Source organism: Neomonachus schauinslandi, chromosome 6 (assembly GCF_002201575.2).
Source record: "Neomonachus schauinslandi chromosome 6, ASM220157v2, whole genome shotgun sequence".
NCBI lineage: Eukaryota > Metazoa > Chordata > Mammalia > Carnivora > Phocidae > Neomonachus > Neomonachus schauinslandi.
The window spans coordinates 49,510,357-49,530,936 of record NC_058408.1 but is presented as its reverse complement, the minus strand read 5'-3'; the positions used below and the strand labels follow the sequence as shown (position 1 = coordinate 49,530,936).

The 20,580-nt window shown below is 48.8% G+C and overlaps 1 protein-coding gene across 1 annotated transcript in view; it reads left to right on the top strand.

Moving 5' to 3' along the window:
* Positions 1-20,134, top strand: part of BRINP2 (BMP/retinoic acid inducible neural specific 2) — a 50,392-nt gene extending 30,258 nt beyond the window's left edge. Inside the window, exons 3-7 of the mRNA XM_021682606.1 lie at positions 120-328; positions 11,559-11,664; positions 14,279-14,515; positions 17,110-17,332; positions 18,964-20,134. Coding sequence (XP_021538281.1) covers positions 120-328; positions 11,559-11,664; positions 14,279-14,515; positions 17,110-17,332; positions 18,964-20,080 — 1,892 coding nt within the window. The 3' untranslated portion in view covers positions 20,081-20,134. The remainder of the gene's footprint in view (positions 1-119; positions 329-11,558; positions 11,665-14,278; positions 14,516-17,109; positions 17,333-18,963) is intronic.
* Positions 20,135-20,580: the final 446 nt, after the last annotated feature.

Genomic DNA, 20,580 nt, shown 5'->3' with positions numbered 1-20,580 from the left:
AGCAGGGGCAACAGACTCCTTCTGAGCGCTGACTATTCTGGCCAAGGGTTTCATGTTTGAATTGGTAGGGGATTAGGGAGCAGAAGGCCTCACCAATGAACCCATGTTGTTTGTGATAGGAGAAGAGTCCCTGACCATTTTTGTGGACAAGCGTAAACTGAGCCGCAAGACAGACACAGCAGGAAGTGCTCCTGTAGTTGGGGCCAGTGGAAACAGCTCTGCCGTGTCCCTGGAGACCCTGCACCAGCTGGCAGCCTCCTACTTCATCGACAGAGAGAGCACACTGAGGCGGCTGCACCATATCCAGATAGCCACAGGGGCCATCAAGGTAACAGCCTGCGAAGTACTGGGAGAGGGAGGGCAGAAAGGCAGAGAGAAACCAAAGGGGAAGCTAGCATCTTAGCCAGCTCCAAGTCAGCCAGACCTGACTGATGGACATGGAAAAGAAGCTTTCTGACACAGGCACAACCAGCCCTAAAATGTCACCCAGGTCTTCACTGTACAGCCAATAGACATGTAGGCTTCTACTCTGAGGCAGTCTCTAGCCAATGGACTGTTGTGAAGGGTAGACAAGGTCCTTATTCTGCAGAGGTTCCATTCCGGTGAGGGATGAGGATATTAAACAAGTATAAAAGCAAAGTAATTTTAGATAAAGATACAAAGAAAAGACAGAGTCATAAGGTACAGATTTCCTGGGGTGAGAGAAGGGAGCAGCTAATATTAGCCAGGTTGGTCCAGGGAGGTCACTTTGGGTTTAGACTTTAGACAGATGTCAGCCTGACATCTGAAGGGTCTGAAGGAAGAGTATTCAGACAGCAAGAACAGTAAATGCTAAGGCCCTGGGGCAGGAACCAAATTGGTGCCTTAGAACACAGAAGACTGCTGTGACTGCAGTAAGGTGAACAGGAAGATACTGGTACTAAATGGGGTTCAGAAGTAGACTGGAACCAGATTACATGGCCATGATACGGAATTTTAATATGTCAAAGTGCAGTGAAAAACAACCAGAGAGTTCTAAGCAGAGGAGTGATATGATCCCATGCATGTTGGAAAATGATCAATAGTTATTATAACATTAATAATCATAACCTCCATCCCATCTTCTCTACCTGTATCTAGGAGATTTCTAGGTAAGTTCATATTGTTTTAAGGAAGGGAAGACCAATGACAATACTTGAGAATGCTGGATTATTTTATTCAAAATACAAAGTTAAGGTGGCAAGTGGTGGTCAGTCTTGTATTATATGCTGCTTTTATCACACCCAAAATTTGAAGGAAGTTTTGTTCATTTATTTATTCATTCAGTAGGTATTTATTGAACACTTGTTATGTGTCATGCACTGCTCTGGCTACAGAGAATCCCAGAGTGAACAAAACGTATGAAGTCCCTGCCCTCATGAGGTTTAAATTCTAGTGATGGAGACATCATGAATTAAATATATGTCAGGTGGGATTAATGAAATGAAGAGATGGAGCCAGGGAAGAGGAAAGAGAGTGATGGACCTGTTTGAAGAAATGCCATTTAAGCAGAGATCTGAATGAAGGGAGGGAGGGGGCCACATGGGTATCTTGAGTGAGAGCAGGTGTAATTGCCCCAAAGTGGGAGTGTGCTTGTTATGGTCCAGAAACACTGTGTCATGTAGCTGGAGTGCAGTCAAAAGAGGGGTGAAGTGGGAGATGAGCCTACAGAAAAAATTTTATCTCTCGCCCCCCTGGTGGTAGATTGCCTGAGACAGAGATCAATAAAGGATGTTATGATCACGAGGGCATTACTGATTAGGGAAGAGAAGAGAAAGAGGGATCATGGAGACTGATGCAGTGGTCAAGGGAAGAAACAGTGGTGGCCTGCTCAGACAAAGCTGCTCTCTAGAGGTAGTGAGAAGCTGGCAGATACAGGATATAGTTTGATGGTAGAGCCTCCAGGATTAGCTAATAAATTAGAAGAAAGGAATCAAGATTAACTACAAGATTTTTGGCATGAGCAACCAGATGAACAGTGATTCCATTTACTGAGAAGGGCAATGCTGGGGGAGGTGCCAATCTGAAAGAAGCAAATCAAGAGCTTGGTTTTAGACACATTGAGTTTGACATTCCTATTAGACATCCAAGTAGAGATATCTAACAGGCAGTTGGATAGAAACACTAGGATTTCAAGAGAAAGGTCATGATTGGAGATATAGATTTGGCATACAACTATATACACATGTGTAGTTGGTATTTAATACTATGGGAAAGGATGAGATGAGATCACTTGAGGAGTGAATGTAGCCAGTAAAGCAGCTCGAGGGCTGAGTTGTGCAGCATAGCAATATTCAGAAATGGGGAAGAGGAGGAGGATCCAACAGAGGAGGCTGAGACCAGGCAGAAAGGAAGGGAGAGAACCAAAGTCCTGTCACATGACTGTGTGAAGCAAGTGTTTCACAAAAGAAGGAGCAGCCAACTGTGTTAGATGCTGTGAAGCAGTCAGAGAATGGACCGTCAATCTGGCAACATGGAGGTAACGAGCAGCCTAGGTAAGAGTGGTTTCAGTGACATGACAGGTACAAAAGGCTGAGTATAGAAGGTTCAAGAGAGAAAGCAAAGTGAGGAATCAGAGGAGTAGAGACAGTTCTTTAAGGGTTTTGCTGTAAAGGCAAACAGAAAAAATGGGTGATAGCTGGAGAGTAGTGGAAGGTCAAGAGAGGTGGAGATTTTGTTTTTAAGATGGGAGATATTTGAATCTTGTCACGTTGATTGAAATGACTCAGGAGAGAGGGAGAAAATGATGATGAAGGAAGGACAGAAGGCAATTGCAAGAGCAAATGGGTAGGCAGGAGAGGCTGATATTTCGTGGAGGGGTAGGTCTTACATAGGAGCATAAACATTCCATCCTTTGTAGCAGGAAGCATTCAGGTGCACAGGACACCACACAGTAGGATGTAGATGTGGTGGGAGGATACGGATGTCCTTGTCTGATGGATCCAATTCCTCGATGACACAAGACTTGGAGTCCTTGGCTAAAAGGAAGGAGAAGGAATTGTTGAGAAAAGAAGGTAGGAAATGGTTTCGGAAGAGTAGGGGTTAGGTGTTTCAACTACTAGATAAATGTTGTGGATTATTGGGCAGCCTTGAGGGCCCATTTGAGATCCATGGTCATAATTATAACATGGGACCAGTCAGCATAGCTGTGAGTACAGGCAGGCATGGAGTAGGTGGAGAGCTGGATTGAACAAAGTGTGTGTGTGTGTGTGTGTGTGTGTAAGATGAAAGAAAAAAGAAGCAGGGGATTTGAGACAGTGGTAAGCCAGCTTAATGCCGGAAATCCCGAACACATCAAGGGGACTAATAAGAAAAATAGACAACAACAAGGAGGGATCGTGGGTGATAGAGTCCTGATGGTTCTGGCTTCAAAGGAGCCAGAGATGGCTCGAGAGGAAGGAGGAACAGTGTCCAGGATAGCACAGTGGCTGACCCCCCTCACTGCCTTGCCCAGCAGTGTGAGGTCTGCAAAAGCAGTGGCCACCACTAGAGAAGACTGCAAGGGAACCCCTGTCTTCAGCATCTGCTGGGCTATGGCTAACGCAAAAAGATGAAGCTGACTCTTGAGAAGAGATCAAGGCTATAGAGGATCTGGCTGAAGACCGATCATGAGACTGAGAGAGCAAGATGGATGTTACCGGAAGAGAAGAGGTCGGATCAGGGGATGTACTGTGTCTGCAGTGAGAGTCTGAGACAGGACAATGGCTGAAGTTAACAAGGATTTAGGGTACACTTGGGAGGCTGGTCTCTTAGGCAGCTTAAAATGGTGAAAGAAGACTATTAGTAGCATAGACTGGGTTTGACCAAGAAGACAGAACTCTGGGGAAGCCCCTTTTCCCCTTCAGTCCTGTCGTGAGTGGGCTGTGTGGAAGGTGGAGAAGAATTGATATTGTCTAGAAATGAAAGGTAGGTCTGGATCAACAACTCAAAGGTCCCGTTAATGTTTCTTCCTATCCTTTGACCTGACCAACTTTTCACTTTCTATCATGGCCTCATTTGCCTGTTTGCCTAACTTAGACTCCATGGTCCATCATTCTAATCACTGCATTGGATGTGTTTACAATACACCCTTCGCTGCCTCCTCATGCGCCTGCCATCCCCTTAATTCAGGAGCTGATCAATGCTTGCCTGATTTTCTTGCATATCTTTCTAACTAGTCTTCCTGTCTCCATTCTCAGCTCCTCTCCCTGATTCACCCTCTCTGCTGCTTGCATAAATGCAAATCATCATGTACCATCTCCCTGTTTAAACCACCGCACCCCAGTCATGGGGGCAGTGTGACGCAATGGAAACAACATTGGATCGCACCCAAGAGTCTTTGCTCGTGGCGGGCTAGGAGCAAGTTACCAAACTACTCTGAGCCTTGGTTTTCTCACCCTTAAAACTGTTGAATAATTAGAATATTATTTACCTCGATGGATTTCTGTGAGGATCAAATAAGAAAATATATAGAATGCATGAGCCACAGCACAATTGGGGCTGGAAAAATAATAATTCCTATTCATAACAAAACCATAAAGCCATTGAAGATCTATCTGTACTGTTCTTTTGTCTCTTTTCAACCCATTTCCCGCCTCAGCCCTTCACTTACCATTTCTATCATGTAACCCAGTCCTATTTAATGAGTTGTCTTTTATTCAAATATACTCACATCCCTGGCACCTGCTGTTGGTTTTGCTTGTCTGTTTACCTAAGTGTCTTTCCCTCACCCTTCTTTGCTCAAGTCAAAAAGATTACTTCTTTGCGTAGCCTTTTCTGACTCCCAGAGAAGTTAAATGCTTTTCTTCAGTGTCTCAAGCAAGTGCCTCTTTTATAGGGCTCATCATTTGAACTATAATTGCTAGCTAACATGGTGACCTCTGAGACTATGAGGTCCTTGTGGGAGGGACTGGGTCTTATTCATCCTTGGTTCCCAGTGAGAGTACAGAGCTTGCCACAGTATGGGTAATGAGTAAAGGTTTGTTGACTGACTGACTGAATGAGTCACTGACCCTGTTTTCCACATAGGTTACGTTTAGTGTGTATACAAGGGCACAGAAGCATGTTTAGTTGAAAGAAACAAAGCTACTCAAGGTCACTTGAGCATAAAGGTGGTTTATCAAGAGGACTGTGGTGAAGACCATCACAGATCTCCAAGGACAAGACACTAAATACCTTCCAGACACATGGGTCTTGTAAAAGGGCAGTGAGACGCCCAGGTTACAGTCTCTGTTTCTTGTTGGAACACATGCCATCTGTTTTCTTCATCTGCTTCATCTTCCGGCTTCTCCTGTCCAAGTTCTTTCCTTTGTTTGTTCTAGACTTTTCTGTACACCAATGACTCCAGGTTACATTTAGCTCTGCCTTGCTCTGGAGCTGACTTAGGCCCACACTGAACACTGTCTGTCTGTTTGCTCTCTCAGCCAGTGCCATCAGGGCAGGAACCACTCACGTTCATTGTTGTAGTCTCCATTCCTGGCACATAATAATGGCTTGATAGTTATTATTCTGAATTTTAAGGATGTCCACCACCACCCTTTAAATTTTTTCTCTCAGTATCAGTTCTAAATTCCCTGTAGGAAAAAATCTGGTTCAAGGTCCACTTTAGTCCAATACAAAGAGTCTAATACATAGTCTCAAATATGGCTTACTGGACTCATCTCTTTGGCAAAGCCTGCAGGTGGTAGAGTGAGCGATGGGAAGGCACCCAAAGCCACATCTATTATAGGGCCTGCAGATGCACTTTCCAGAACCAGAGCCACTGCCCATCTCTGCAAAAGTGGAGTGGCCGCCATCCTTGGAAGGCTCTCTTTAGAATTCCTCCAATCACACATGGAGTGTGAGATAATAATTCATGTTCCATGGGATTGATCAGCCTGGAGTTTTCTCTGTTGAGGAGTGCAATGTGCTCTCCCCGTGGGATGCAATTCAGAGAATCATGAGAAAATAAGGATCATTTAGTGTTTTCTCCTACTTCCATTCCTCTGGGTCCTTACTCATGTAGCTTAGTGAGGTCTAGAGAACCATGTACCTGTCCAAGAACACATGCTAAACCAGGAGCCAAGGGAGGTCTCAGCGCCCTATCCCACCACTCTGCTCACTTGATAGGGTTGACCCGTCCATTCTGTCCTGGCTGTAAAGTGTTCCACCAAAGCCATTTCTTTGCTCTAACATACTTTTCCAGATCCATAGAGCAAGGGCCAGTAGGCTGGACGCATCCCTGCCAGCTAACACTCCTTCGTTGGCACTGTGGCACCTGCCACCCACTTGCTTCTACTGAACAAGCCTTTGCAATAGTAGAGCTGGCTTCCAGCATTGTCATGATTCTGGATCGAGGTGGGTGGCATGAGGGGTTCTGCTCACCTGCTCAGCCTTGGTGAAGGAAAAAATCCTCCGGCACATCTATCTGTTTCTTATTTCTCAAAGCAGGAGCACTCTTACTTTCTACCCCTTGTTAGCCACTTTTTTCACCAACATGGAGAGAGGCACGCTGGCCCCTTTTGTTTATCTGACACATTCCTCTGAGACCCCACTGAACATCCCACTCGGTTGCAAGGTTGACCCTGATCAGTACACAGCTCCATTACAGGATTTGTCACGTTACATTGCAGCTGTTGACATCCCCACTGCCACCTCCCCATGCCCACAAGTATGGCGGGAGGGCTTAGAGCAGTAGGTACTCTGCAGCCTGCGTGCGGTTCCAGGTCCCTCCGTGGTGGCTGGCACGTGCTGAGACAATAAAATGCTTGAAAGGTGAAAGCAGGCTGCCCGGCTTAGTGGGAAACAAACCTGCTCAAGTTAGAAGACCTGGGATTGAGTTTTGGCCTTGGTGCTCATCATTTTTATGACCTCGAGAAGTCCGTGAACTCCAGGACATGGAGTTACCAATGATTTGACTCCCCTGTGGCCAGGGCTTACATTCAGCTGCTATGGCTATGCCAATTATTAGAATATTAAACCACTCTGTGACAGCTGGTAAACAGTCCTCACCCAACCCCCTGGGTGCCACCTTAACTGCCTTTATCCTTCCCTTGGAGCCCCCAGATCTCCCCTTCATGGTAACCAAAGGGCGAATGGACCTCAGGAGGCCTCCAGAATGCTGCTTTGGCACCACCGCTGGTACCTGTTCTGATTAGTCCGCACACTCCGGTCTTACCTGCTGATAAATACTGTGAATCCACCCGTGTCTCTGCCATAGGGTTGGGGTGACACACAATGACATAGTTCACATGAAAACACTTTGCAAACTGTAAAGGGCTGGTTACATCTACCGCACCTGCTGTCCACGACCCTTGGGAAGGGACCAGAGCCATTCGCAGAGGAGCCTGTTGCTCAGTGGCAGCTTATCCTCTACTTAATCGAAGGTGGGGGAAGGACTTGGTTTGATATGTTCCAGAGCTTACTGAAAAGAGCCCACACAAAACTTGAGGTGGGTCCCAGGATAGCAAAAAGGAGCGGTTCTCAAAAAGCATCCTTAAAAAGGCTTGTCTGAATTCCTCAGCGCAGCAACCTGGGATTCAATTTGCAGCTCTTTTAAGCACACACACACCATCAGCTGTGCTCCCGCTGCCCAGCCCTATCACTCACAGCGAGAAGGCCATTTTAGTCGCTCTTAGCTTTGCAGGTGTCTCTCTAGGTAGGACAAGAGCAGTGGGGGAGCGAAGGGCCAGGGGAGGAGAGCAGGCTCGCTGGAAGGAGGGTTTGCATGATCTGGTATTTATGGAAAATTGGATGTGCTAATGAACCTGACATCCATCAGGGCTTTCTGAAGGCAGGACAGTCTCTGTCAACAGACCAATTAGCGCACAATTATTTTCCCTTTCTGAAAGCTTATCCGAGATGCTCTTTGAATATGTGCGCCTGAGTGAACCGCGCCTTCCATTACCTCTACGGGCCCTTTTTGTCATTTGCTAAAGCTGCTGCTTCTGCAGCAGGGAAAGCACAGAGTTCTCTGGACTCCCTCTCCAGAGACTCTGGGACTCTCATCGCTTGGGGGAAGGGGTCTTCAGGCATCCAGCTTATCAAACCAGTGCCCAGGCAATATCTATAAGAGGACCCTCTCCAGGTCCCGTTTTCCTTCCCATCTCCTCATCTCTCTAAGAATGGCAGTGGAGAGAGCAGTGACTTTGGGATCTAGCGTCATCTGAGTGAGCCTTTGTCATTCCCAGAGATCTGGCTTGGCTCCTTCCCTCTACAGAAATGGGCATGGGGATCATAGTCTTTGTCTCTTCCTCATTCCTGTCCTCGTGCCACAATTGACAAAGGGAAGCTACCCACAGCCTCTCCATGACTTACCTAATTGATTGTCCTCTGGTGGAACTGACCTTTGGGAACAGCAAAGTCAAGGTCAGAAAACAGCATCAGGGCCAGCCCGGAATGCTGCATAAGATGGTGCTGGTGGTGGGGAAGCAGCAGGATTGGTGGTATGCAGGTAGGGATTGTGGGGGGATAAAGGAGAGGAGAGTGGCTGTTCGCTGTTCTCCTCCTTGGCGGGTCATCCTACTCCACCATACGGCATGTAGCTCCCTCCCTGCCTGGACCCGCTGCTGGTGAGCAACCAACTCAGGCCTGGGTGGGAGATGGCAAAGCCAGTGCAGAGCTCCGTGACTGTGTGGTGGCCAGCTTACCTGGAGGCAGGGAAAGGCCAGTGGCCTAAATACCACCCCACCCACTATCTCACCCACCATTCCACTGTGTCCTTCAGTCCAGCCCACTCCAGAAGAGCTGGGCCAGTCCTCGACCATGGCTCCTCTCACAGACATTTTCCCTTGAAGGAAGCCTGGCCCTGCCATCCCACTGCAGGGTGACCACGAGCCCATCACCCACTCACTCAATACAGAGTCATTGTTCAGCAACCAGTGCCCACCTGTGCAGGGAGGCAGGCCCACGTGTAACAGCCCAAACGCTGGGATTATAGAAACATGTTTCTACTTGTCTCTAAACTTCTGATGGCAATGACTGTGCCTTACTCATGGTGAGTTCTGGCTGCTCCTTGCATAGTTAAATGAATAAATGAGAGAGTGAAAGAAGGTGTGCATGAGTTGAATGAATCCTAGCCGTGCAGGTAACTAGATGTGTGACCTTGAATAAATCATTTCACCTGTCTGGTCAAGGTCTCCTCATCTGTAATATTAGGATACTGTGGTCTCAGGTCTATACAATTTGTTTTGCCCAGTGTTCACATTCTGAAGGGAGGGCAGATCACAACTATTTTGGATGAACTGCTCTGTTTATACTTGTTTTTAGAAGTGATGTCATCCAGAGGGGTTTGAGTCACTTTATTTTCTGTAGTCCTCTGACGTGCCCTCATAGGAGACAGGAGGAACACTGATGAGACTGAGGATTCAAACACTAAAATCCTGTTTTAGCTACTCACAGCTCTGTGACCTCGGGCACCGTAACTCTCTGAACCTTGGTTTCCTTCTTCGGAGCGTGATAGTAGTGAGACTTGTCTCAGAGTTTCTGTGAAGGTTAAATGGGATGACATTGGAGGATGAACTTGCAACTGTAGAGAGGTCGTTCCTGCCCCTGTCATGCTCTTGGTCCCATTCTTTATTCGGGCTGGGTTTGGCTGCTTTTCGTGTACTGTCAACAAACCAATTAGCGCACAATTATTTTCCCTTTCTGAAAGCTTATGTGAGATGCTCTTTGAATGTGTGCACCTTCCATTACCTCTATGGGCCCTTTTTGTCATCTGCCAAAGCTGCCCCTTGGTCTTTGTAATCACCTCTTTTTCTCCTAATTCTCTCCCCCTTCCCCTCCATTCCTATTCATCCTTCATGGCTCAACTCCATGAAGCCTTCTCAGACTACCTTAAGTCACGAGGATCTCTCCCGTCTCCCTACTGTATTTCTAGTCAGTGTCAAACCATACTTCATTTAATTACTCTGTTCCATGAGTATTTTTTAAGACTAAAAATCCTAAATTCTCTTTAAAAATGTCATTTCTACTTTGCTCTTCACCTGGTGACTTCCCGCTGGTAACCTGCAGGGTGCTGGGCCTTTTCACTCCACATGCTCAAGCCTGTGTGTTGTAGCTCACACTGCCCCTTGTCCTTGTTCTCAGAGTACCTTCCTTCCCTTCTCTTCCTGGCCGCTTCTACTTCTCTTTATTATTTATTTCATTTTACTTTTTATTTTATTTTATTTTAATTCCAGTATACTTAACATGCAGTGTTATATTACTTCCAGGTGTACAATATAGTGATTCAATAAGATGTCTACTTACCTTGAAGGACCAGCTCAGTTGAGCCTCCTCTGCTGCTGCTTCCCCTGTGTTCCCTTTGTTTAGGGCTCTGTTTGCCTCAGTGCACATTGACACCTGGCTTCTGCTCGGCTTGGATGCATCTCCACCAGTTGCATATGCACCTGCCTTCCCCACAGGGTGCAATTTCCTGGAGGACACAGCACGTAACTTGCGCATCTCCGCTCACCTCTCCACCCCCCAACGCCAGGGACATATTACACATGCTCTAAGTTATTGAGTATCTACTATGTGCCAGGCGCTGCATTCATCGTTGTTGACAACATGGTGAACAAAATAAATACGAGCCTAGCCCCGTGGAGCCTTTAGTGTGTGGAGGACCTAGAATTGAACCACATCTTTACGGAAAAGAATGGAAAACTGCAACTTTTATGTCTGCTGCAGAGCAGAGGTGCCTGGAACCAGGAGAGGTCAGAGGTATCAGGGCCGACTCCTTGAAGAACTCCAGGAAAGGTGCTCTATGAATGTGTGATGAATTGTACGGAATTGAACAGTGGCTGCTCAATAAATACTCGTTGATTGGTTGATTGATTGTTGGCAAAGCTTTCAGAGATCCTGAGAAGAAAGGGCCGCGGATCCCCATCATTCTTATTGGGGAATTATTTTAGTGCATTTAAAGCTCCCCATTTTTCATCTTATACTTTAAAAACATCAGGGAAAAATGGATAGGCCAACTTTATAATATTTTAAAATGATTCTGTGGTGTTTTGGAATATTGCATGGCTATAAGAGTTTATGTATATTTAATATACATATTAAAATATGCAGTAAGCCCATGGCTGATTTTCTCTAAGGACGTCTCAGTGCCGAGGTGGGACTTAAATGTTTAATACTAATAATAATACTCATATTTCTCTAGTGCTTTTCATCTTCGGGATCCCTAAAGCCTGAGAGTACCACGTCGAGTGATGCAGCTGGGCTCGCCAGCCGGCTGACAACGCCCACATCTGGCCTCCTGTCTCCCTTCTGTGGGAGGAGAAGGGGGCCACTCAGGCTTAGAGGTCCAGCATCCTCTGCCTACGTTGAAGTTTCTCTTCCCAGAGGCAAATTCCCTCTGGCTCCCTCGGAAAGCCTCACACTGTGTACAACCTGCCATTGGTCACCCTCCACCACCGACCACTCACTGTGTTAGAACAAGGAAGGAAGGGGGCTTCATGCCCCCGGGGAAGGGAGACACATGCACTCTTGGGCTGGTCAAGGACAAGACACGGGGCCTGAGATCGGAGGGCTGGAGAGGGATGTGCCTAGGGATGGTCTCCACTTGGTAGCTAAATCCACACCGTGCCCTCCTTCTCCAGGTCACGGAGACCAGGACCGGCCCTCTGGGCTGCAGCAACTACGACAACCTGGACTCGGTCAGCTCTGTCCTGGTACAGAGTCCGGAGAACAAAGTGCAGTTGCTCGGTAAGCTGTCCTGTGATGCGATGGGTTGTCAATACCTTTCACACCTGCTGAGAAGCTTGGATCACCAAGGAGCAGGAAAAAGTCCTAGGTGCCTCATTTGGCTAAACCCTTTGGAAGACCAGAACCACCAGGAGTTCTGGGACCTGTATGGAACAACTTTCCCTCATTCTTCTGGGAAATTTTCTGACATGGTTTATCCTGCCCCCAAGACCATTGTTTATACCACTCGACACCCACACCCTCCCACATGGTAGTCCCCCCCAAGACCTCTGTCACTATCCTACAGCAATACCACATCCATACCTTGGCCTAGTTTGATGATCTCCTTTGTTGCCCAAAGAACCCTCTGCTTTGTCCTACGGACACATTGGGGAACAGCTAGCCTTTGCAGAGTGGTTATGGGGCCACCACCTCTAGCTCAGCTGAGAGCTTTGCAAACTGTGGGGTCACTGGTTACCCTGAGAGTGGTCCCTACTTTCTGTGATTAGTCTGTCATCTCCCATGGGAGATCAAAGCCAGGAGAACAGTTTGAGAGGAACGGGAGCCCCCACTGGAGACAGAACTGAACAGAACAGGCTTACAAACAGGAAAGCAAAAAGACGGGGGTGGCACGAGGCCCAGAGGATGGGAGGCTCAGGGGAGGCGCTCAGCTCCTACTGCCTGTCCCCCAAGCATCCTGGGGCAGGGCTATGCGAACTGATTCAAACAGAGCTGTTTGGCAATGGGAAAAGTTCATTTTTCTTAAGACCTAACTGAATTGGACTCTGTTTAACATATTATTGTCTTGGTATTATAAAATCAATAGCCCTCACCCAGGATCTACGATTACAAATTCCAGGCAACCTGAGCCAGATGCAACCCATCAGCGCTTTCGGAATCTAAGGAGTATATAATAAAAAGGAGTAAAAGACTCCTTTCTTTAGAGCCCCCTTATGCAGTTAGCATCCCTCTTCTCCTGTGTCCCTCAATGGGCTGGGTGTGTGTCTGGAAATTAGCGATGAGTGAAGTTCGGAATGTTTGGTGGTTCATTTGGAATAGTTTATGCCATTTAATTTTATAGCCCATCACTCATGCAGACATTGCTCGGGGCACTTATTTTATAGCAATGGGAAATGTTATGGTGAGGAGGAGGGAGGGAGTGGGGGAGGTGAAGAGAAAGGACTTGGAAGGGTGTGTGTCAAAAGCAAGCGTGTGGACAAGGTGTGTGGGGTGGGCTGCTCAAGTGCCAACTGTGGGCACAGCATCAAGAAAGGAGAATTTAAGAGCAGTTCAGAATAGGAGGCGGCTCTCGAACAAGAACAATGAACATCCACTGCTGCTGTAGTTCTGAGTTAGGTTCTGAGGTCTGCTGAGACTAGGATACATACTTTGTGCTCTCTGATTTCCCGCCAAGGACAAGGTCAAGGGTGTGACAATAAAGAGCTGGCAGATATTTGAGGAGAGGGGAGCTCATCGTATCCAGAAGTTCTCCTGTCCCTCACCCTCCTGGCACAGTCTCTCACAATGTCCCTACTGGGGGAGCCTCTTGCAGGTATGACCTCGAACCTGGCCCAGGCTGCCTCCAAAGGCATGCCTGTCCTTCATCTCTTGATATGCTTCCAACAGCCACCCTGTGTGGCTTGAAGCTGAATCGGGAGTATATTCTGCTACTGGTAAACTAATATCCACCACAGTTGGGTAGGAAAACTGAAGCTTGGAGCAATTTAGTGGATTATATCCAAGATCAGAGGCAGCTAATTAGAAAAGAGAGCTGAGAGCCATTCATACCTGCCCAGGTCTGACTGAACTTAGGATGCCTACCAACATCTAACTTTCAAATCTCCTTAAGAGTTAAAGCGTATTGAGACAGGCAGCTAGTCCCAGTGACTCAGTATGACCTGATGGTACCAGGGACAGGGTCTGACACCAAGCCAACCTCACTAGCACTGTGACTTGGGCAGGTCACTGTGGCCACTGGGCTCAGATTTCCTCACCTAGAGGAGCCTCAGTATGCCCAGGATGTTACCTGTGATCATATTTGCAAAGTACTTGGTGTGGTGCCTGGCCGCTGTGTACCAGCAACACCTGTCCCACTTCCTAACCAGAGCAGCCTCCTTGGTCATCAGGGCTGGGGTGGGAGGCCCGGGAGGGGGGTCAGCATAACATCTTCGGATGGATGTCTGCTGCTCAGCTCAGTGAAGCCACAACCAGGATGGCAATCAGAAGCAGAGCGAAAAGCCCACTGAGCCTTGATTCCTCCCCCATGAGGGCTGTAAGCTCTTCTTTTATCTGAAATACCTTCCCGTTTCTATTCTAGAAATGCTGATGCATAGCCATAAGGCCCTGCGTCTGACACGCGTGCTCTCAATTTGGCAGATGTGAGGGGTTCGACTAAGCCTTGGGCTTTGATGCTCCTCATCTGCATTTTCAGATGCTCTCCCACCTGTCACGGGGGCAGTGTAACCCTTTTTACCCAACCAGCTCCACAGGGTCAGGCCCTGGGGTGACCAACCATTCTTGGGCCCAGAATGCACAAGTTTGCAGAACCCCAGCTGGGGATCCTGCAGCCTTGAGTGTGGGAAACCGAGTCCCCACTGGTCCTACCCCACAGTTCCCTGACACGTCCTTCCCCTAGGCCTGCAGGTGCTGCTGCCTGAGTACCTGCGTGAGCGCTTTGTGGCCGCGGCGCTCAGCTACATCACGTGCAGCTCCGAGGGTGAGCTTGTCTGCAGGGGGAATGACTGCTGGTGCAAGTGCAGCCTCACCTTCCCAGAATGCAACTGTCCTGACGCTGACATCCAGGCCATGGAGGACAGCCTGCTGCAGATCCAGGACTCTTGGGTGACCCACAACCGGCAGTTTGAGGAATCAGGTGAGCAGTCGGCTGGCCTACATTTCCTCCCTAGCGTTGGCGAATAGCCGGGAGGTGCAGGACTAGAATGTGGGAACTCAGCGTGGACCGTGGCTCATCCACTTCCTGTCTCCGTGACCCCTAGCAGGTTATATCACCACCTCAACTCTTGAGTGGTTATCTTTTGTTGTCGAGGCAAATGGACATAACCCCTACCAAAGAGATGCGTTTTAAGGACTTAGGAAGTTCAGGTGAATATATTTAAGGGCGTAGGACTTGCCTGTGCACAGTGCCTGCACATAAGGTGCACAAGGAATATTTGTTGAATGAATGAAGTACATAGAATAGTTCTAGGAGGCACCCAGTACATGCTGATTATGGCTTGTTGCGGGTATAACGAATATCAATGTTACCTTGAGATCTAGATTCAGGACTTGGTTTTGAGTCCTTGCTCTGGGTATGCTTTGAACGTCTGTGTCCCCCAAAATTCATATGGAAAATATAATGCCCAGGGAGGTGGGGCCTCTGGGAGGTGATAAGGGATTAGTGCTCTTACAAAAGAGGCCCCAGAAAGATCCCTCTCTGCTTCTGCCACATGAAGACATAGCCAAGAGTTAGCCCTACGTGACTGGGAAGAGGGCCTTCACCAGAACCTGATCGTGCTGGCGTCCTGATCTTGGACTCCCAGCTTCTTGAACTGTGAGAAATAAATTGCTGTTTCTCAGCCACCCAGTGTGTGGCATTTTCTGAGAGCAACCTCCAAAGACTAAGACACGCTGTTACTGACCGGTTTTATGACCTCGTGTTAAGCCTGCAGCTTCACCATACCCCCATTTCCTCATCTGTAAAAGAGGGAAAGTGATCATAATGGGTGGATGGAAGGCTCATGTGGGATAGTGTAGATAAAATTAATGTATAAAGAACTCTGGTACATTCATACATTTCAACACTACATGAGTGTTGGGTAAAACAAAGCAAAATGAAAAAGCTTATATATTATACACATTATATCAATATAATACTATAATATGTATTAAATATAAGACGTATATAGCACTATTTTTTGATGCTTAAAAACATACTAGCCAATACTTAATATTTTTACAGATAAATACATTTGCAGAAAATGTGAAGAAATATATGACAATGATAAAACATCCAAGAGAGTGGTTACATTGATATGGAGAGAGGTGGGAAGTTTAGGGCCTTCGATTATGTATTTTCTTTGCCTTATTCCTCAAAAAACAAAACGAAACAGAACAAAAGACTGAAGCCAATATGGCAAAATGGCCAAATCTAGGTGGTGGGCACATGGAAGTTTACCCTGTCATTCCCTGTGCTCTTTTGTGAGCTTGAATGTTTTAGGAAAAGAAGTATGAGGGCCGACCTGGGTGGCTCAGTCAGTTAAGCGTCTGACTCTTGATTTCGGCTCAGGTCACGATCTCAGGATGGTGAGATCGAGCCCCATGTCGGGCTCTCCGCATTGGGCCTGGAGCCTGCTTGGGATTCTCTCTCTGCCTCTCTCTGTCTCTTAAAAAAAATAATAAAATAAAAAGAACTATGTACATGCTAGTTGTTAATGTCATCATTAGGTATGATTCTCCGACCGCTGGGGAAGGGGAAGAGAGGGATGAATACCAGGTGCTTGAGAAGTGAGAATGAGCTGAGGCCCCAGGCACTGTCATTTCAAGTCCTAGACATAGCAGTTAGTTGCGAAGAAATTGCAGTCCCTACAACCCCAGCTGCGCTGGAGTTGTGATGGTAGGACATGTTCAGTGCTGCTTCCTGTGGGACATGACGTCGGGCTCTCACCACCATGAGTTATTTACTCCTAATGAGTAAATGAGGGCTATCTGGCTCCCCCGCCAGGAGACGGTGGCCACAGGTCCCAAGTAAAAGCAGGTCTGAGCATGAATTCAGCAAACATGCTGTGCCCAGGAAGCTCCGAGAACTCAGACGTGCAGTAGGCACCAAGAACCAGGGAGCATCTTGCTTCTGGATTAGCCATAGGAAAGAATGGGAATCTGCCAAGAGTTGAAGCTTGAAAGAGACGAAGGGTGTTCTAGAGTCCGAGAGAAGGATGTGGACGGGAGAGGCTGGGCTCAGGGACTGATAGTTTTCTAAGAAGCTTTCTGAGCTGGGCGCTCAGTCTCCCTGTGTCCACAGTACCCGCTGGGCACTGTTCCCTTGGTAGCTGCCCTACACCTTCCCCAGGGTGTCTGTGGTGTGACTGAAGAGGACTGAACTATGGTAGTTGCGAATGACGTAGAAGGAGTCACAAAGGGAGGAAGTGGTGCATCCCAAGGTGCTCGGCAAAAGCAGCCCCTCTGGCCTGCTTGGGCAGTGACAGAAATCGGGCTTGAAATTCAGAAGCCTATTAGGGACAGGAAAGAGAGAAAAGAATCCTAAAGCTATAGTTTATGGTATGTTAATTATTTTCCAAATAAAGCTGTTGAAAAAGAAATATATAAAAGGGCCTGGGAGAGGGGATGAGAAGCCTCCTTCCTCGGGCAGGGACTCGCCAGGGCCGGCTGGGTCTGGGGGGTGCCTTCCTGCCCCCCGCCCCAGGGTCTGCATGACGCCCCCTGAGCTCAGCTCTGTGTCCTTGCCCACAGAGGAATTCCAGGCCCTGCTGAAAAGGCTGCCCGATGACCGGTTCCTCAACTCCACGGCCGTCTCCCAGTTCTGGGCCATGGACACCAGCCTTCAGCACCGCTACCAGCAGCTGGGAACCAGCCTGAAACTGCTGTTCAAGAAGACCCATCGGATTGTCCGCCGGCTCTTCAACCTCTGCAAGCGTTGCCACCGGCAGCCTCGCTTCCGCCTGCCCAAGGAGAGGTGAGCTCCCCTGCCCCCGGGGGCCGGGGCTCGGCATCTTCCGCCACAGCTGCTGAGGCTGGGGGGGCCCTCTGTCCAGCGAGGTGGATCCGGTCGCGGGGACCCACGTGAGGCCTTTGAGATTCCCCTGCTGTCTGCACCCTCTTGTGTGTCCTGCTCAATTACGACTTGTGTCTGAAGTGAAAGAGAGGAAACAGAGAGAGGCTAATTTTACTTCTATATAAATTATGGTGGATTCCAATGTTGTTCTAATAATACTCCAATTCTCACCCATTTCTATTTTAAGGCATTTTTTTAGGAAAGAAAGGGGTGGAGTTGAAGCTCACACTCCAACTGCATACGGTGAGAATGCATGCAGTGGGTTGCCTCAGACAAGTGACTGCTCTCGGTCACGGAGGGGAAGGAAGGCGAGGCCCCGCTGCCTCGAGAGCAGAGCGGGGCTGTCCAGTTGGAGACACTCCCTCATCCATCCCCTCCGGTGCCCGCTGATTCAACAAGTGCACATATCCTAATTTTAAGCAGTGTGTGTGTGTGTGTGGGGGGGGGTGTTTGTTCATTGAGAAGATCTAATAAATATCCAGAAACATAAAAACTGTAAAATTTTAACTATGTGGCAGCCACTTAAATTCACGTTCGTGGAACATAAATCAGAGGCATGGTCTAGTAAAAAGCAAGAGCCAGAGAGAAAAGCCACCGTGGAGAAGGAAGTCTTGGCCAGATTGTGTGCGAGAGATGGAAGTGGTGCGCTGAGGCATGGAGCCTTGCAGGGCAGGGGAGCGGCCTCGCAACCGAGGGATGCGGCTCTCACTGAGGCACCGGCAAGAAGGGAAGCCTGAGTGGAGAGCTCAGACCAGCAGGGGTTCTTGAGAGGGGTTCCTTTTTGTTTTTTTCGACAAATCACTCTGAAGTGCTCACCTGGTTTTTGAGAATATGCTGGCAAATCACACAGCGTCCCTGCTCTCGTGGCACTTGCCGAGAAGCCACGTAACCCATAACCAATAATGTCCCATCCTGATCCTTGCCGTGGATTACAGAAAAACAGAGCGATGTGACAGAGAGCGACCGGCTGGTTCTTTTGAGAAGGGTGTCATGGAAGACCTCTTTGAGGAGGTATCCGAGGGGCTGAGATGTAAATCTGAAGAGGGAGCCAGCCAGAGGAAATTCCTGTTCTTGGTGGCAGAGTGACAGAAGCAGAGGGAATAGAAAGGACAGGGATGGAGAAGTGGGAAAGAAACTGATGGGACGCTGGGAAGGGGGGAGTTCCAGTTGTCTGACAAGCTTATCTAGAAGGCTGAAAACTACAGGAGGGGTTTTGATACAGAGGCTATGGGAAATCTTCTGTAGGCTGTGGAATAAGCAAAGGAGGTGGTACTGGGGAGGGATGAGGCTGGCTGCTTCCAGTGCAAGTTTGATGTCAAGCGTTTCTGGTGTTGATCCATCAGACGCTGAGCTCCAGGCCTGACTCAGTCATTCCAAAGTGGTGCAGTAGGGGTTTCTGTCATTCAGAGAACTTGAGGCTTTTATCTTTCTCATTACCTTCCCTGCCTATTAGTCAATCTCCTCCTACCCTCAGGGGGGACAGCAATGTGTTTCCTCGGACTCGTTATTCATTTCTACCTCCCTTCCCGAAGGTCCTTGTCCTACTGGTGGAACCGAGTCCAGTCCCTCCTCTACTGCGGAGAAAGCACCTTCCCTGGCACCTTCCTGGAACAGAGCCACGGCTGCACCTGCCCCTACGACCAGTCCTCCTGCCAGGGCCCCATCCCGTGTGCCTTGGGGGAAGGGCCCGCCTGCGCCCACTGTGCCCCCGACAACAGCACGCGCTGCGGGGGCTGTAACCCAGGCTATGTGCTGGCCCAGGGGTTGTGCCGGCCAGAGGTGGCTGAGTCCCTGGAGAACTTTCTGGGGTTGGAGACAGACCTGCAGGACCTGGAGCTGAAGTACTTGCTGCAGAAGCGGGACAGCCGCATCGAGGTACACTCCATCTTCATCAGCAATGACATGCGCCTGGGCAGCTGGTTCGACCCTTCCTGGAGGAAGCGCATGCTGCTCACCCTCAAGAGCAACAAGTACAAGCCGGGGCTGGTGCACGTGATGCTGGCCCTGTCCCTGCAGATCTGCCTCACCAAGAACAGCACCCTGGAGCCTGTCATGGCCATCTACGTCAACCCATTTGGGGGCAGCCACTCTGAGAGCTGGTTCATGCCCGTGAGTGAGGGCAGCTTCCCTGACTGGGAGAGGACTAACGTGGACGCGGCCGCCCAGTGCCAAAACTGGACTATCACCTTGGGAAACAGGTGGAAGACCTTCTTTGAGACAGTCCATGTTTACCTCCGGAGCCGAATCAAGTCCCTGGATGACAGCTCCAATGAGACAATCTACTACGAGCCCCTAGAGATGACCGATCCCTCCAAGAACTTAGGATACATGAAAATCAACACCTTGCAGGTCTTTGGCTACAGCCTCCCCTTTGACCCGGATGCCATCCGGGACTTAATTCTCCAGTTAGACTACCCATACACTCAAGGTTCCCAGGACTCTGCCCTCTTGCAGCTCATAGAGCTTAGGGACCGGGTAAACCAGCTTTCTCCACCCGGCAAAGTCCGGCTTGACCTTTTCTCCTGCTTGCTCCGGCATCGACTCAAGTTGGCCAACAACGAGGTGGGCAGGATCCAGTCCTCCCTGAGGGCTTTCAATTCCAAGCTGCCAAACCCCGTGGAGTATGAGACAGGCAAACTCTGTAGCTAATGGGGGCCCCGCTCCAGTGCTGGGCAGGGAGGTGGTCCAGGGTGACCCCTGAATCCAGGGTGCAGAGATCACCCGAGCCCTCACCTTAGTGCCAACAGGGTTCTCCCCTGAGACTTGCAGCACCCAGCAGACGGGACTCCAGGGGCTGGACTGAAGCAGGCAGGACAGAAAGAAACCGCCACTGCCCACGTGCACACACTCACCGTGTGCGTGCGCGTGCACGCGCATGCGCACACACGCACACGCTGTCACACACAGGGAGGCTACAACTCAGCAGCCTCAAATCTGTAAAGTCGGTGCTTTCAAATGAATGCAGTCGAAGGAGAGGAGCTAAGGGAGAGATTAAGCAAAAGAACCAGCCAAACCATGAGAAAATAAATCCTGAAAAGTGATTCTTATTCAAGAAAGCAAGAGGGGGCTTCTGTAGGAACAGAAGCGCTCTTCCTCCCCCTCCGTGGAGTCACTTTTGTATTCTTTTTAACCCGATTTCTTAAAATGGC